Raw genomic sequence first — 17,246 nt, 5'->3', positions numbered from 1 at the left:
TAAAAACATCCAAAACACGGCAAAATACATTGTGAACCAAGAAGTTCTTTCTCAAAATTTCTAAAATTTTTCTAAAAAGCCTTGAGAATCAGGATATTATAGAGCATGGATATTTTTAAGTCATACTTTTTACAAAAGACACAACAATCTTCACATTTAAAAACTTGTACCTCATAAAGAGTGTTATATGTTGTAACGGTCACTGTATTTGTGTGCAGCATCAACCTTTCTCCAAGAAGTGTAAAAAGACTGTGAGTATGCATGATTTCAACCTTTCTCCTGTAACAGAAAACAAAAATATTAGGCACATGCCAAGCATGTTGAGCATTTTAAGTAAATGCAAGATAAAACCCAAAAGCCAAATATTTCGATGCTGTACTAAAAAGATCCCGAGCTTGTTATTCTGTACATATTAGGAAATAGATATCATTTAAGAAATTTCCCAAAATGAATGCAATTGTACAAATATACAAAGGTTCTCAGAAAACAATGTTGTATTTAGAATGGGCTTTTGTATAAAATAAATCACACACCATTCTCAAAGTCAACTCCTCCTATCTTACAGAGGCTGGTTAAAATATGATCACTGAAGAACACACCTTTTGCCACATCACAAGAACTCAGGACAATCCAACTTCATATTTTCCAACATTAATCACAGAATCACAGAATTTGTTAGGTTGGAAGCAAACACAGTGGGTGATCTGGGCCAACCTCCCTCAGATTGTTCAAGCAATCTGTATGTGTTAATACTAATATATATATGGATTTTTCAGTATCACCTTTCTTTTTAATACATGATTCTCTCAAGAAGCCAAAATAATTTAATCCTGGAGTAACACATGTTGCAGTGAAAAAGAAATAAAATCCTGAAAAGTTATGAAATTCTATGTGATTGAAGTGTTTCACATCTGGAATCCAAAACTACTCAAATCTTAAAAAGTGGAGAACGAAGAAACTCAGATCAATGTTTTGTCCCTAAACCCCACCCTTTTGAAATGGGATATAACATCATAAATAGAGCATTTCTCATACTTTGCATCATTAAATTTACCTACTACTTTAATGGATATGAAACAAAAATCATTTTTCAAAATAAATAAATAATAATCCATATTAAAGCAGCAGAAAAATTTTAAATTGGTTACAGTACAGTAAAGTTTCTAAAAAATTTATGCATTCAAAAGCAAAGAAACTGTGTTTTCATGATTACCAGTAAAAATAAGAAATTATATAGGTTCATGCTAGAACTTTTGAAATTAATAGATTATTTTATAATCTTCAAACAACCACAAAAGGGAGTGGCAACAACTTAGAACAGTGTGTACTTTTCTATGCACAGAAGGGAGTTCATGAGCTACTTATGAGAAAACCTACTGCTATTCAACCTTTTAAGGTATGGTTTAGCAGATAGAAGAAGAAATCCATTGGGAAGTTTAAAAGTGCAGGTAAAACTCAAAAGTAAACAATGGACTATTATTACAAGTGGTGGCATAGAAAGAATCAAATATGGCAGAGAAGGAAAAAACCAGGATTTTGTCAACTGTTAAGGTTAGACAAAGTAGTCTATCATCACAGATCACAAAGAAAAATCAATTAAGTTATTCAGGCTCTCATCTAACACATTACTGGTCACTTCTGAGAATCAATTACTTCCACTCTATAGCTTCATCTGCGATGAATATATATGAACTACAGCAACAGTAATTGGTTTTATACCTACACATTTCTTAGTACTATTGTATGGGTTTAGATTTCATAAATCATGTAACATCTCTTTATGCAATTCTGCTTCAATGTATTACAATGCAATGTCTGACTGTGAAACAGAAATCTAAGTGCTTTAAAATTTTATAATTGCTTACTTTCCTATGGTTGTCTTCCATTTTATAAAGTCGTGTATGCACACATATGTATGTGAACAAAAAGGAACAAGCACTAGCTGTAAAACATGAAATGGAAGGGCATTTTGACTTGCTAAAATCTACATAAAATATGCACATTTGCAGATGTTCAGAGGTCTAAAAATTAAAAAAAACTTTTAAAGTTACACAGAGTATTCAAGTGGATTTCAATCACTCCAATTACATGAAAAATAAAGTTAATTTTTGCTAAGTACATATGTTCACTCAACAATGGAAACTACACTGACACATCCATAATCACGAGTAGATGTTAAGGACTGGGAAATAAAATTTCAGCTTCCAAAAAGGCTCACTTTTCTTTTTCTGTAACCACAGAATCATAGAACATGCTGAGTTGGGAGGGACCCATCAGGATCACTGAATCCATCTCTGGCCCAGCACAAGATCATCCCCAAGAGTCACACCACGTGCCTCAGAGTGTTGTTCAAACACTTCTTGAATTCCATCAGGCTGGTGCTGTGACCACTTCCCAACAGGGGAGTCTGTTCCAGTGTCCAGCCACCCTCTGGGTGAAAAACATCTTCCTAATATCCCACCTAAACCTCCTCTGATTCAGCTTCATGCTGTTTCCTTGAGTCCTGTCACTGTCACCACAGCGAAGAGTTCAGTGCCTGTCCATCCTCTTGCCCTCACGAGAAAGTTGTAACTGCAATGAGGTCTCTCCTCAGTCTCCTCCAGGCTGAACAGACCAAGTGACCTCAGCAGCTCCTCATACGGCTTCCCCTCCAGACCCTTCACCATCTTGGTTGCCCTCCTTTGAATACTATCCACTATTTAATGTCCTTACAATATTGTGGTGCCCAAAACTGCCCCCAGCACTCAAGGTGAAGCTGCCCCAGTGCAGAGCAGAGCGGGACAATCCCCTCCCTTGCCCAGCTGCCAATGCTGAGCCTGATGCACTCCAGGATATAGTTTGCTACTTGATTTTCTGGATAAGTGATAAATATTTTAAACAAATGTACTTCTCTGGATACAACCAGGCTTCTGACAAGTCAAACCTTTATCTGGTGTATCATACTTAATCCAACTCCTATCAATGTGAATGACTTTCAGTAAGTAATGTTTGAAAAGTCCTTGGAGATTCTTGAGTGGACTATCAATTTGCTTTATTAATTCCCAGAACAGTATTCAACTTGCTGGATCCCAAAGGAAAAATCCCACTTAGAAGCATATTCTCAGCTAACTCTCTCAATTATACAGTCATACTTTATTGATCTTACTGAGAAAAGTATTTCTAGCAATACTGCACTCTGGCTGGACTCCTACCTCCTTTCCCTTCAAATGAGGCTTACATGATGAAGCCTCTTGGGAAGCATGCGGTTAATTTTTATAATACACAGCCTCCCACTAAAATGCCATTTTGCGCTAATCCCGGCAGGGAGCTTAACACCACATGTAGAAGGGAAAAAATGAGCAACAGCAGGCTATGCAGCACTGCATGATTGCTAGTGCTTCCTTGACACCATAATACAGAAGAAGAGACTAAGTAAACCCATTTTGTGACATCAGGTCTTTTTAAATGGGACTATTTCTTGCTGCCACATTTTCTATGTGAGTATTTCTTGTGCAGATATATGTCCTTACCGCCATTTTTAAACACCACTTGCTTGATGTATCTACTTTTCCTCCTGAAACATTCCCATGTCAATAAAATATTCTATTTCATTTATTCCCATCCTTCTAAAAGTATTTTTAGAAGTGCTGCCCTGAAAATTTTATTGCCATGACACTGGTAATTCCAGAAGCAAATTTTAGATCACACTCATATGTTTCCTGTTAACTTTAGCTGAACATGCAATATATAGTTACAAGACATATTTCTGGAAAATGTTCTTCCCTTGTTTTAAGACTTGAGTTTCAGCATGTTGTATATTTGAAAGACAATCAATATTTCAAACATCATAGTAATAGCAAGTTAACTGGAAAAAATTAATTTTATCTGATTTATAAAGGTAACACTGTACAAATTATTAATCAGAAGACCTAATAATTTGAAGCAATTTCTAAAGACTGACAATATACAGTAATCATGACAAAAAGACAATAAGAATTGTGAACTTAAATACACCACTATAAAAATAAAATTTTAAAATGACACTTACTTATGACCCAAATGTTTAAGAAAATATCCAAGGACCTTCAAAGCTTGCACCCATATACTTTCACTTTTGGAAGCCAGTAATTTATAAATTACTCTAAAACAGAAAAAAAAATTCAAGCTCAAACATCACATATATAGATTTTATTACTAAACATCACATATATAGCTTGTATTTCACTGAACAAGGATATTTATTAAGAAATAAATCAATAAAAACAACAATTTACACAAAATAATAGAAGGATATATTGAAAGAATCAAGTGCAGCATAAGAGCTTGATTACGAATTCTTGAGGTTGGAGACATGGTGTAGTTTGGCTCAGTTCAATGCTTCATAACAGAAAGTAACATCTTATCCTAGACTTCTCTCTTGGAACAACCAAATAAAAGACAGTCTGAGCAGTAGCAGCTTAGGACAAGAGAAGCAGACTGGAACACATAAGGTCATATCCTACAGTACCTGGATGCTAGTTAAAATCTCCTTTCATTACACCCACTATTTTTAAATCCTTGATTTAAAAAAAAAGTGACTCGAATATTAACTAATCTAATTATTACATATTTAATTAACATGAGAGGTTTAAGCACAAATTCTGCAGTCTTTCAGAAAGGAAACCAGCCTTGATCTGAAGACAGCAAGAGAAAGAAAACATTACCTTTCCCCTGCACTGTTCTGCAACAAATTATTGAATTTATATTTTAGTTTCCCATTAGAATTAGCTTGGCTTCAGCTTTTAGCCAGTCTTTTTGTCTTTCTCCACTAAAGAGTGGTTTAGCAGACAATATCTTCCTCTTTTGAAGTGACTTATGCTATTACCAAATGACTTCTGAGGCTTTTGTCCTCTGATAACTTAGGCCAATGAGCCCCTAATTTTATGTAAGGCTTTGGGTGTGTTTTGTTTTGTTTTTCAAATACTTAAAACTTGAAATCCTGTGCATTCTCCACACTTTTACAAGACAGACTTCTAAACATAAAGACTGCACCATCAAACACTTTTAATATCAGTACCACAAATGTTACATAAAGATGTCTTCAGTCTGCCAAGTCAGGCTTACCTTCCTTCAAAAAATGTCAGGAATAGAATTCTGTTTGAATACAAACTACGGGCAGAAAGCAAAGTCCCAACCATGAGTCTTCCCTTCAACTAGCATTGTCATTCAAACAGTTTTAAGTACACATCTTTGTACAAAGATCTTAGCATTCAGGCAAAATTGAGCTTGAATTTATCAAGTAGTAGATGCTATGGGGTTTTTTTCCCTTTTACAAGCCCCTTGCATTTTTGAAAGTATTTTCAGAAGAGCACAAATAAAATTCCATAGTAAATGTTAACATGAAAATGTTTAGTCCCTGACAAAAATTATATTACCAAATTAGGCATAAAACCGCAACAAAAATAACATTTCTTTGGGAATTATCAGTTATTAATTTCATAGCCAAACAGATAAATGCATGAATTTCACTTTTGTCAGACAGAATTTGAGAAGCTAGGGCACGATTTCTTGTTCTCCTCTTCTTCTCTCCAGAGAATGTTAAACATACAAAGAAAGAATATTTAAAATTATTCTGAGATAGATACATGGCTATTTGATGCATCTTGTTAATTACATACTCTATTCAAGATTGAGAAGCAACTAAAACAGTTCAGTTACTTTAAATATCATAATGATAATCTTAAGTGGAAACCCTCTTTTCCTCCAACTTATTGAAATCACTCATTTTGTCAAAAAATAAAGCCTAAGTTAATGGAATTGAAGTTTAAAAGATCAGCAAGTGTGATATTTATGTGAAAAAGAAGCAAACTGGAGACTGATGATACTGGAACTACTTTTAAGGTAATTTCTCACTTCACTGTCTTACCGTATCCCATTTCTCTGATCAAAGGCAGGTATCATGGATGCTGGATGTTCGGACATTAGTGCCACTAGCAGCTGCAGCACATCATGAATATTTTCATCCTGTATGACAAGCACCAATGTTATTCTACAAACTAACCTCAACAGCAAGCTTCCCACAGAGCTGGTTCAATTAGTTACAATAAAAGGTAGGTAATTACAGAAATGTACCTCGTGCATTGTTAATAAGTAATTTAATATGCTCTGCAGTTCATCTTCTTTCACTCCTCGATCCTGAAAAAAAAACCCAACAGCCATTATTCAGAGAAAATACATTCCTCAGGTCTGGGTATGCAAACCCAGTCAAACAATCCTACAGCTTTTTTATTTGAACCTAAAAGACTAAATTTTCCCTATCATTCTACTGCTTTTCTTTATCACATTGACAATTCAAAACAGTATGAGGTCAGATTCTTTTGGTGTTGGCCCTCAGATACTGCAAACTATTACTGCTACTCCTCCAGTTTCTGAGACAGAACAGAAAATACTGGTTTTTGGTTTAGTCTCAAATTAATAGATTATGCCTCGAAGAGTAGCATTCAGCTGTTACAGAGAGAAAGAGTCTTACACCATTTCAACCATTGGTAGAACCAACAAGAAGGATAAAGCAATAAGTAGCTTGACAACTGCAATTATCTTTTTCATTTGACCATTTAATTAAAAATTTTTAAATATTAATTTAATTAAAACATATTTTATATATTGGATACAAATATATTAAAATTTTAATAAAATATACATGGCAGAGTTTGGTGAGGTTATTGTATGGATTTACTACTTCTCTGCTGATTAGAAGGATGTGCATGAACATTAAATTAACCAGAAAAAGACACAATACTGGACAGGTATGACCAAGTTTCTGCTATGAAAGATCCTATTACAAGTATTTAACAGACGTCAATGTCTTCACTCTGGAATAGACCATTTTACCTTCAATATAAGTTGTTTCAAGAACAGAAGCATAAACGCCCTTAATGATATGATTTCTTTCTGGGAGGGCCGAGGACCATCTGGAAGAAACAAAATATAACACTTTTAAATATAAACTAATACCTTTAAACACTGCAGCTTTTTAAGGAAATTACAGTTCTGTGATACTACAGATTTAGTAGCCTACTCATATAAAAGTTCGTATTTGCAAATGATATCATTTATAACCTTTCAGAATCACATTTTTCAACACCAATATATTTAAGTGTAAGTGATGTTCCATTTGGAAAAAAAGAAATCCATATTATATTTTACTTAGTTTTTTAAAAGACACAAGAAGATGAAAGAGAGTAATAAGGTGATAGTAATAGATAGACAGCAATATGTGATAAACAACCTGGACTGACTAAACCACTATGTTAAATACCATCTGAATGAAAACCAACAGAAAAAGGATTTATGAAATACAAGTGGTAGCCATCACCTGTAGCAGAAACTACAGTCATTTAACCAAAGAGAAAACTACTATCTAAAGAAAATACTCAATTTAAACCAGGAAAAAAAATGTAATCCATAATACTTTAAACAATTGTTCTTGATGAAGTGTATTAGGAAGACAGAAATATCTAAAAAATCAGAGCTTGAACAACTGTAGTAATTTGAAACTAGTTCTATTGTATTTTCCATTTTCCTCCTTCATAAATATTGAAGTTGAACCAGAAATTCTTTTGTTAAGTTCCTAATTTTCAGACAATGCATGTCATAGACAGTCTTAAATTTTGCACAGTAAAAATAAATGCAACTTAAATTACTTTTTAATCAGTCATTTAAACTTACACTGATAAACACAGAGCAAAGTTTAATTGCAGTCTATGTCTCAGTATTATTTCCAATCCAGATGAGCACAACTTCTTATTGAAGATTTTCTGATAGTTTTTGGTGACGCTTTTTGAAGTGAAGCCACTGCATTACACACAGTAATTCAAGTTTGCAACAAGGGAAAACCTTAAGGTAAGGTATATTTGTTTCACTAGCAGGAACAAAAAGAATGGCTAATACACTCAAGTTTTCTTCCCTGTTTAGGAGTGGAGAGAGGAGGACTGTGTACTCTTCAGAAAAAAGCAAATAAATCTCAATCTTTCCACTCACCGTGTGTAAGAACAGTAAGGAAAACAGAAGTCAGTTGGAGTTTGTTTGGGTTTTTTTGGTACTAGATGCAATTATATTTAATACTGCATGAATTTTTTTATGGCAGTGGTGTGCTTCTTACGAACAGCTATTTTTTTCCCTAATTCAAAAGTGGATTCAATTTCCTTAACTGCATCACAGAAGTCGCTTTCTTTGTACACCCTCTTCCCTCCTACACCTTATTTGGATTCAACATCAGACAATATCTGAAAAACAGGACTAAAAAAAATAATTTTGTCTTTTCTGAAAGACTGTAATTATGGAAACAGAAAACAGGCAATGTGGAGGTCTGCAAAACATTTCTGTAACAGAAATTGTAAGGACATGTCAAAAAGAAGATATCCCAATTTAACTGGGAACATCTTCAAAGACACATGAGTTTTATCCTACTTCTTCATGTACCCACTCATTTCCCTGGAGATGTGTGACAACCTTGAAAATGGTTCTTCAACATGCAAAGGATACCAAAGGAGTTGTTGCTTGCAGGCTATATGCCAAGCAGGTAAAGGGTAATTTTCCCTTCAGTGCTCTAGTACTATTTATTCCTTGCATTTTAGTTGTGTCATGAAGCTTCACTGCACTAGAACCAGAAAAAGGGGACAGCTGCTACCCAAAAGAATTCATTAGTTTCAAAAATTAAGAGGACTGGCACAGAAAAATAAGACAGGCTGGAGAAACTGGAGGTTATGTAACCACCAGACAGCTACAAAGAATGGAAGAAAGGACGACAGCCATATAACGTAATGATCATCTGACACAGACTGAATAGAATTAATTAAATAGGAAGTTCTAAAGCCACCTAAAGCAGATTTTCCACTATAAGTGTTATATCATCACAGTTTTTTACTTCATTACTAATTGAAGGACTTCATTCCTAGTTGAAGATTTATTTTTAAAAAAAGTATTATTGACAAAAAAATGGTGTAATTTATGCTATAATTAGAAAAAGTATATATTATCCACACATATACTGAGGGGAGGAAAGACAAGTAGATCGTGTTTTTCATCTGAAACATTGCAAAGTACTTTTCTTTACTGTCTATTAATCTTTGTGCCCACCACTGCATGTAGACAATTCAGTGTCACCATCACTCAGACACTGATAATCAGAACTGCTAAAGACTAAAACCAAGCTAACATCAGATCAACTATGAAGATAATCCTTTCAAGAACTGGTACAGCAACCATAAATCCCTAATACAAAATAGTAACATTCTTTTTAATTGGCAAAGAGAAGGGATGCCTCCCTTACCCCACATGAGGATGAGTCACTAAAGCATTTCCTGCTTTTAGATTTCTTTATGTACGTATTTTTCACAGAGAGCCCATCATTTGCGTCAGATTTTATAAAATATACACTCATAATAAGAGTTAGCCAGCTTTACCCAGACAAAAATAAATGAAAAACAAGAATTTATAATTTCATCCAATTCATCCCTGCAGCATAGAGAAATTAGAGGGGCATAAACCAGAAGTAAATAAGAGGGAATAAGTAAACATATTCACAGACTTTAGTATAATCAATACTGCTGTGAAAAAAACCCCAAAACAAACCAACAAAAAACTGATTGTGAGCTTTGTATAACAAAAATAATGATTTCTATTTCTGTCTTTGGAAATAAAAAAATTGTGTTATCAGTTCTACCAACAACCAAATGTAACATCTTTCCATCTGTTTTGATTTTTTTTAATATGTAAAAAGCATGATTTTTCTACTCCTGAAATTAATAAAACATGATACAGATAGCAGAATCTGATCTCCATGCACACATAAATAACATCACATGATATGTGGATCACAAAGAACCTGTTTTTCTCTCTGCTGTAAATCTAACAAGAACTGAGTTCCACTCTAACCCAGCTCTTGAAATAACTCTGTGAAACTTCTTGTATCCATAAAAAGAAAAACTACAGTTACTTTCTCCTCATAATAATCTTCTTAATTCCCACTTCTACATCTTATGTTCCAAAATCTGGACATGAAAAACATGCTTGAAAACTATTTAGCATGAGATAACTTGTACTTTAACAACCATGTTGTTAAATAAGGAGACATGATACTATTCAAAAAGGTCCACTCAGAGTTAGAGTTGTGAAGCACAGAGGAAACACCAGCAGAGAAAGAGAAATGCTTGGCCACTGAGTTCAGGAATGAACTAAACTACACAGTAATCTGGAACTTAAATGCACATTTCTGTCACACAACACAAGCTCCCCAGGGAAGTGGTCACAGCACCAAGCTTGACAGATTTCAAGAAGAGTTTGGACACTGCTCTCTGGCACATGGTGTGACTCTTGGGGTGTCCCATACAGGGCCAGGAATTGGACTTGATAATCCTGATGGGTCCCTTACAACTCAGCATAAAATACAATAATTACAGAAAGAAGCTATATATTTTAAATAAGTTTCACTCCATTCCCTGATTTGCTGTGTGTTTAGATACTGCAATGGCTGGGTGATCCTATTATCCTTATTCTGCATGATTTAACAAAATATTAAAAGTGTGCATGTGGCAAATAAAGATAACAGCTATAACCATAGTCCAAGTGTAAATAGTAAATAATAAAATTTAGATCCTTTCCTTTGGAAATTAGTTGACTTTTTAGGCTCTTCGTAAAAAAAAAAAGAAAAAAACAACACCAGAAGAAAAGTATAATTCATAATTTTAAATAGATTACTTGTCTCCACTATGTGGATCTACATCTAAAATGTAAAAGCTACTAAGAATAATTATGGAGCAAGTTGATACTTTTACACTCTGAAACAGTGTTTCCTCAGAAGGAAATGGAAAAACAAATATGAATTCAGGATTCTGAATCTAAGAAGAAACATCAGCGTGAAACAAGAAACCAATAATGAAAGAGAAGATACAAAACCAAATTTAAAATAAGTATCTGAGCCTTTAAAAAAATTCATTAAAATTCATTTTTTTAAAAGCATTTATGCCTCCCATTTTATAAGTTGATTACTAGGAAAAGTAAGTGAAAAACTTTCATTTTTAAAAAAAAGCAGCATCAGCCAAATGGGAAACTTCAATATTGAGCTCCTTTGGCCTTAAAATAAGGGCTATGAAACTGTCAGTACAGAAAACTCACCCACTTTGTGCTTTATTAAGACAGCAGAAGGCAATAAAACCCTGAAGCAGAGTAACTGTCTGCAAGTAATAGTAAATCAAACTACTAATATTAAAATGTGTTTCAGTATCTCCACATAAAAAATGACATGCCTAGAAGACAAGAAAACATAACACTACTAAAATGTCTGCATGAATAAGCTTACTTGCTAATATGACAGCAAACTATAGCACATGCAGTCAAATTTTAGATATTGGCATGATTTCTAGTAAAGTCTTCTCCAGATCTGAAAAGTCTCACATGAAGTCAGCTTAGAATTTCAGCTGCCATTTACTCACATGATGACATTTTTCTGTTTCATACATTAAAATTAATGTGCAAAGAAAATGGGTCCTATTCTTCCATTTTGAGATATCAAATGCTACTTAAAATGCAGCAAATTTAACTTTCACATAATTGTATTTTTACACTGCAACTTTCTTACTTTTACAATTTTTTTTAATATATATTATTCTACATTTTAACAAATTATAAACTTTCTGGCAGTACTGGCTGCATGCAGGCTAATAAAAATTAACACAAACCCAAAATCCTGGAAGAGTTCACCTTTTTTGAACTATTAGGATTGTTGAAGTTACGAGAAGCTGAAACAGAGGTGAAAATAAAAAACCCTAAAGCATAATAACTACAGATACTTCTAAGACTGTATTCCACGACTAAAAGCCGTCTGAACCAGCCAGAGCTGCACTTAATGTTAAAATACCATCTGGTAAATAAAAGTGATGTAATATCCAGGTGATTCAACTTTTTAAAAAATTTTCAGGAATTTTATCAATTGCAAGCAACTAATGCGGATTTGATAAAAAATCTATTATGAAATGCAGTTAATATGAAATTAAATTAAGCAACCCATCACCTCAGCAATTATTATATTTTCAAAGCCATTTGCTTGCAAATCAAATCAGTTATTACAGCTGTATTCATCATAAGCAGAAGTTATCTGTGGAATAATAGCAAAAGAAGTCCCAGTGCTGATTTGCATGGAGAAAACTCCATAGCTGTGTTGGGTTTGCACATCTGTTGCTAAGTTCACTGATCCTCCTCTCTGATAGGCTGACATTCTTCAATGCAACACAAGAAAAGCCACTTTTACAGATAGAAGAGAGACTACTACTTCTTTACAGTTGTATCAATTACACAGGGCTTTCTGCAGGGAAGAAGGAAGAGAATAAGGAACAAGGAAGAAAGAAGATACTGAACTGTCAAAAAGTCAAGTTTATCTATAAATGTAACTAAAGACAAAATGAGAAAATTCAGATATAGTGGATAGCATGTTTTTTGAAAATATGCATGGCCTCAGTTTACAAAACACCTTCCCAATTACTGTATGAAGTCCTTAGTAATTTTGATTTTTGTTGTCAAACTGCTACACCAAGCAACCACTAATTTAGACTGATTACCTTTCAGGGACTGACCTGGTTTCCTTCCTGATTAAAAAAGAATCTTGTCTTGAACTGACACAAATGAGAGGAGAATGTACTATACTCTGAATGAAATAAAAGGTAAACCAGCCATATGTATGCTAATTTAGAGTTAACTGATTAATTTCTCATTCCTAATTTTGTATTCTTGTGTACCTCTGTTCAGATTTTGATGAATACATATTTTTTGAAGCTATGCAACTGGCATTACACATACAAATACTCAAAAATTACAGCTAATTGCAAAGAGGCAGATATGGGCAAGATAAAAACAATTCATGCTTCCTACAGAAAGAAATGTCACTGACTCCACAAAAGAGCAAACCTAGCCAGAGGGAAGCAGTCTGTAATATGCAATACATTTCCAAAGTGGTTTTAGGTAGTAGTATCATGACACAGAAGCACAGGAATTTTTTAAATTAAAACAAATATACTAGAAAAAAAAAATGAAAAGAATCTCAGCCATAACAAGTAAACTGTATTATCAAACTTCCACTCTCAAGCTAGTTAAGCAATTTTCTAAGTCTCTATCTAGCTGTAAAACTGGTTGACACCTGAAAACTTTACCTCACAACAGCTGGGTATTCGACAGTCACAAACACTATGTATGTAAGCTGATCAGCTAAGTTTTAAACACCCCAATTCCTCTCTGATCTCAGATACAGTTAATTTGTCTGACGGTAAAGCTGTACCTGTGCAGTACACTGCTGTAAACCTCAGCAGAGCAGAGCTCTGAAAGCATGGAACTGGATAAAGCCACTCCCAGGGCAGGATTCCGCTCACCCAAATTTTAGATAGCAACAGTGTAGTTCCCAAACGAGACCAGCTTCTAACCTCCCACGGAGGTTACTGGAGATCTGATCAATAGAGGCAACGCAGTCTAGGAAGCAAATGCGCTTCAAACAAAGCACTTCTCAAGTGTCTCTCAACTAGAGGTAGGACACAGCTTCCTAAACCTACCTACCAGTGTAAGTTGTTATGCCATAAAGTATGCAAAATATCTACCCAAAACAAGCAGATTTGGTGTTGGACGGACAGGAAACCTGCATCCTTCTGAGAGGCAGGTGGGATGACCCACCAAGACTATAATGATGCTGGAAACCTGTATTAAGGCAACTGACTCCTGCATTCCACTGTCTATAATCAGCAGACATCTAGCTCAGAAGGAGACACCTTCACTGCAGGCACCAAAAGAGAAATTAATTCTAATTTGGCAGCAGGAATCCAGAATCAGTGTAAATGGATAATATAATTCATCACTGACAAAGATTTCAAGCTAGTTAAGTAACCATCACAGGTAATTTTCATAATCTAGGATTCCAAACCTTTCATTCAAATGAACAGAGAACAGTGGGTTTTTGTTAAGTATTTTAAAATAAATTTTAATAATTTTTGAAATCTACTGTTCATCTAATATTATACTATGAGAGAACTATAAATGTGATCCAAGATCCTAGAGCAGCTCTTTCCGTGACCTTCAACACCTTCACTGTCTATCAGGATACCTAATCTAGGAAAAGAATTGTTACTTATTAAAAAAAATATTGAGGAAAACCCCTATGCATACAGCTCACTTACAAATAAGAATTATTCAATAAATAATGTGTTATATATGTCACTCTCTTGAATATTTGGGTATGTGACAGTACTAAAAACGTTTCCCAATTATTCAATTTCTCAGCATGACAGTAACAGTTACAGAATACAGATAATTAATAAGTTCTCCTTTATCAAGTGTTTTTTAAGACCCTTTCAGCCAAGTCCTTCCTGCTTTACACGAGTAGATAGCTAAATGTAATGGCATTACAGTCAGAATGTATAGGATTAGAATGATTTGCTCTGGTTAATACGCATCTGTAACACACAGCCTTCAGCCACTATCTCTTATTGCATTCTGCTGGTGCTGTCATTCAATACCTCCTTTGCTAAGCTAAGTGCATCACTTTAACCAAAGCTAAATCAATCTCTATTTTATAAGGACAGAGAGAAAATATTGTTGAACTGGAAAAACATCTTCAGAGACTTCTGCAGTAAGAACTGGAAGTTTCCACTCTGTTTTCAAGATCGCTTAACACTACTAATCACTCAAACCACACAAAGCTTTGTTTGGCATATGAAATACATGTAATATTTCCTCTTTATTACAGAAGAAGAAAAATCAATCATTTTAATATGTTTCCTAAAGTATGCCCACATAAGTTTATGCTATGTGGAAGGCCAGAGTTGGAATCTTCTGGGAATACTTATAAACATAAGAAATTATCACCAGGGGTGTATGATACGCCAAAAGTACTTCCATAGTCCTTCTACCGATGACCACCGGTATCAACTATTGCCACCTATTTACCTCCTTGTCTACAGATTCAAGGAGCTTCCAGACGTTTACATCATAAACCTTCCCAAAGGAGAAATGCTTACATTTTCTTTCTTATGTGCTGCACTTACCCAATCCTTTAGGAGTAATGCCACTGCTATCAGCAGGATTGACCACCCAGTAGTAGTATTTCAGCGTGTGCATTAACTGCAGCACTGTGCCTACTCTGCGTATGGTGTTATAGATCGTAGCAGTCCCAATGAATTCAGCTGACAAGTAGGTATACAACGATAGCTGCACCTAAAGAATGAAACAGTTATCCACATAAATGTAAGTTCTGTATTAGTAACCTTAAATGGTAGGGGTGTTTTTAGAATATACTTTGGATATGATATCAAAAACTCAAAAGCTAATTACAGTTTTGGTTAAGGCAAGGGCTGGACTGATACCTAGGTACCTAGAACTGATATTCCATGATTTAAGTAAAGATAAACATATTGGCTTGTTTTCTATTATGACTTTTTATACGAGAAGTATACATTTTCAGTTTTTAGGACAATGCCATTTTTCACTTTGGTTCACGTATCCCAACTATGATTACTTAGGAAAACAAATAATTCATTATTACCAGAGATGAATGATAACATTTTATAGATTTTATCAAACTAGAATACATAATTTGAATTAATTGAGAGCTTACATCAATGTGTAACAAAACACAATTTGCCTGCAATTAAAAATACAAAATTTTATGCCTAATCTGTAGGAAAAAGATGTAATGCAACCACTGAAAAAGGGACTGGGTTTCTAAAAAGTCTTTTAACAGAATTAGACAGGATCTTAGGTAACAATTTAACTTCTTTTAAGAACTTATGAAAGACATTGGAGTATACAGTTAAGCAAGGTGTAGACTTCCTGATCCAAAAAATCATTGCTATTACCATGTTTTAAAAAAAACTCAACCAAACAAAAATCTAAGTAGAATTTTATAAAAGAATATAGGTATTTAATTTTGTTGTAGGAAAGTCATAAGATTATTCAAGTGTACTATTACCTTTGCAGGGGTATGTATCCAGATAGCAGGATTAAAAAGAATGTGATCACATAATTGCTTCAGTAGAGGGGCTCCATGAGATAATCCATCCAAATATTTTGCAAATGACAAAAATTGTTCCAGAACTGCTCTGGTTATATGAACTCTAGATGACTGGGGGAAAATAATCAGAAAGAAAAAAGATAAAGAAAAAATCTTCTTCTTTAAAATAATTACAGCCAAACTATGAAGCAGTATTTTCACCTGGCTCATGATTACTAAGTGCATGCAGCCTTGCATGTTTTGATGTCATTGAATATGAAGGCAACTTATACTTTCTAATAATATTAATGGTTTTTGTAATGGCTGTATTTAACAGGTTAAAATATTCATCAATAATTTTGTTTTCTGGTATTTTGCTTAGTTTGACATTTTATTAGAGCCCAGTCAGGATCCTACATTTTACAGCACAATTCTTTGAGAACTTCATCTGAAGTCCTTATCCCTTCTTAAATTAAAGACGTGTCTTACTGAAAGTGGGTGTCTCAGTGTGTGAACACACATTATTGGGAGACGTGCCTTCGTTTCTTTAACTGGAGTAGGTATTTGAAGGAGTTGGGTTCATTGTTTCCTCAAACTTCAGGAGACTTTCAGTTTCATAGCATATGCCATAAAATCACTGTTGAGACCTGCTCCTATGTAGTAACGTGGCATGAGGACTTTGACAAACTTCTTTGTAAACTAAATTAACAAACGAATAAATAGGAAAAATCTCTAAACGTCCTTCCCCTTGCCTTCTCTACAAAATGTCAAGCACTGGAACAGGCTGCCCAGGGAAGTGGTGGAGTCACCATCCCTGAGGTATTTAAAAGACATGTAGATGTGGCATTGAGGGACATGGCTTAGTGGTAGACTTGGCAGTGCTGAGTTAACAGTTGGACTCAATGGCCTTAAAAGTCTTCTCTAACCTAAACGATTCTGTGATTCTATGTTTCGATTATTTTTAACTCTGTAAGTACAGTCTGGGAACATGGAGATTTGTTATTTTTAGAACTGAAGTCTACTTGTCAGTAATATAAGTTCAGCCTGGATGCTGATGCTGATTGTTTCCTTTGGCTTGTACATCAAAATTCACAATAAATAATCTGCAAATAATAAGAACAAAAATGCTATTTGGAAGTTCAAGTAAAAAAAGACCTTTCTGTTTTCTCTGAAGTATTTGGTTACATGCAAATGAACAACAGATACAACAGATAATTTACAAATAATAAAATTGAGGCTGGCTGGGACAGAAAACGATTTTTTT

General features: G+C 34.3%; 1 protein-coding gene across 12 annotated transcripts in view; it reads right to left on the bottom strand.

Annotated features, from left to right (window-relative positions):
• NBEA (neurobeachin) overlaps window positions 1–17,246 on the bottom strand; it is a 467,485-nt gene that overhangs the window by 323,012 nt on the left and 127,227 nt on the right. For all 12 annotated transcript variants that reach the window (XM_048295094.1, XM_048295084.1, XM_048295082.1 and 9 more), the window contains exons 12-18: window positions 15,962–16,114; window positions 15,039–15,207; window positions 6,850–6,929; window positions 6,091–6,153; window positions 5,885–5,982; window positions 4,028–4,120; window positions 171–279 (exon numbers count right to left, since the gene is read on the bottom strand). In XM_048295094.1, coding sequence (XP_048151051.1) covers window positions 171–279; window positions 4,028–4,120; window positions 5,885–5,982; window positions 6,091–6,153; window positions 6,850–6,929; window positions 15,039–15,207; window positions 15,962–16,114 — 765 coding nt within the window. The remainder of the gene's footprint in view (window positions 1–170; window positions 280–4,027; window positions 4,121–5,884; window positions 5,983–6,090; window positions 6,154–6,849; window positions 6,930–15,038; window positions 15,208–15,961; window positions 16,115–17,246) is intronic.

Source organism: Corvus hawaiiensis, chromosome 2 (genome assembly GCF_020740725.1).
Source record: "Corvus hawaiiensis isolate bCorHaw1 chromosome 2, bCorHaw1.pri.cur, whole genome shotgun sequence".
Lineage (NCBI taxonomy): Eukaryota > Metazoa > Chordata > Aves > Passeriformes > Corvidae > Corvus > Corvus hawaiiensis.
Note: the sequence above shows the minus strand (reverse complement) of the source record. Positions and strands in the feature narration are given on the sequence as shown.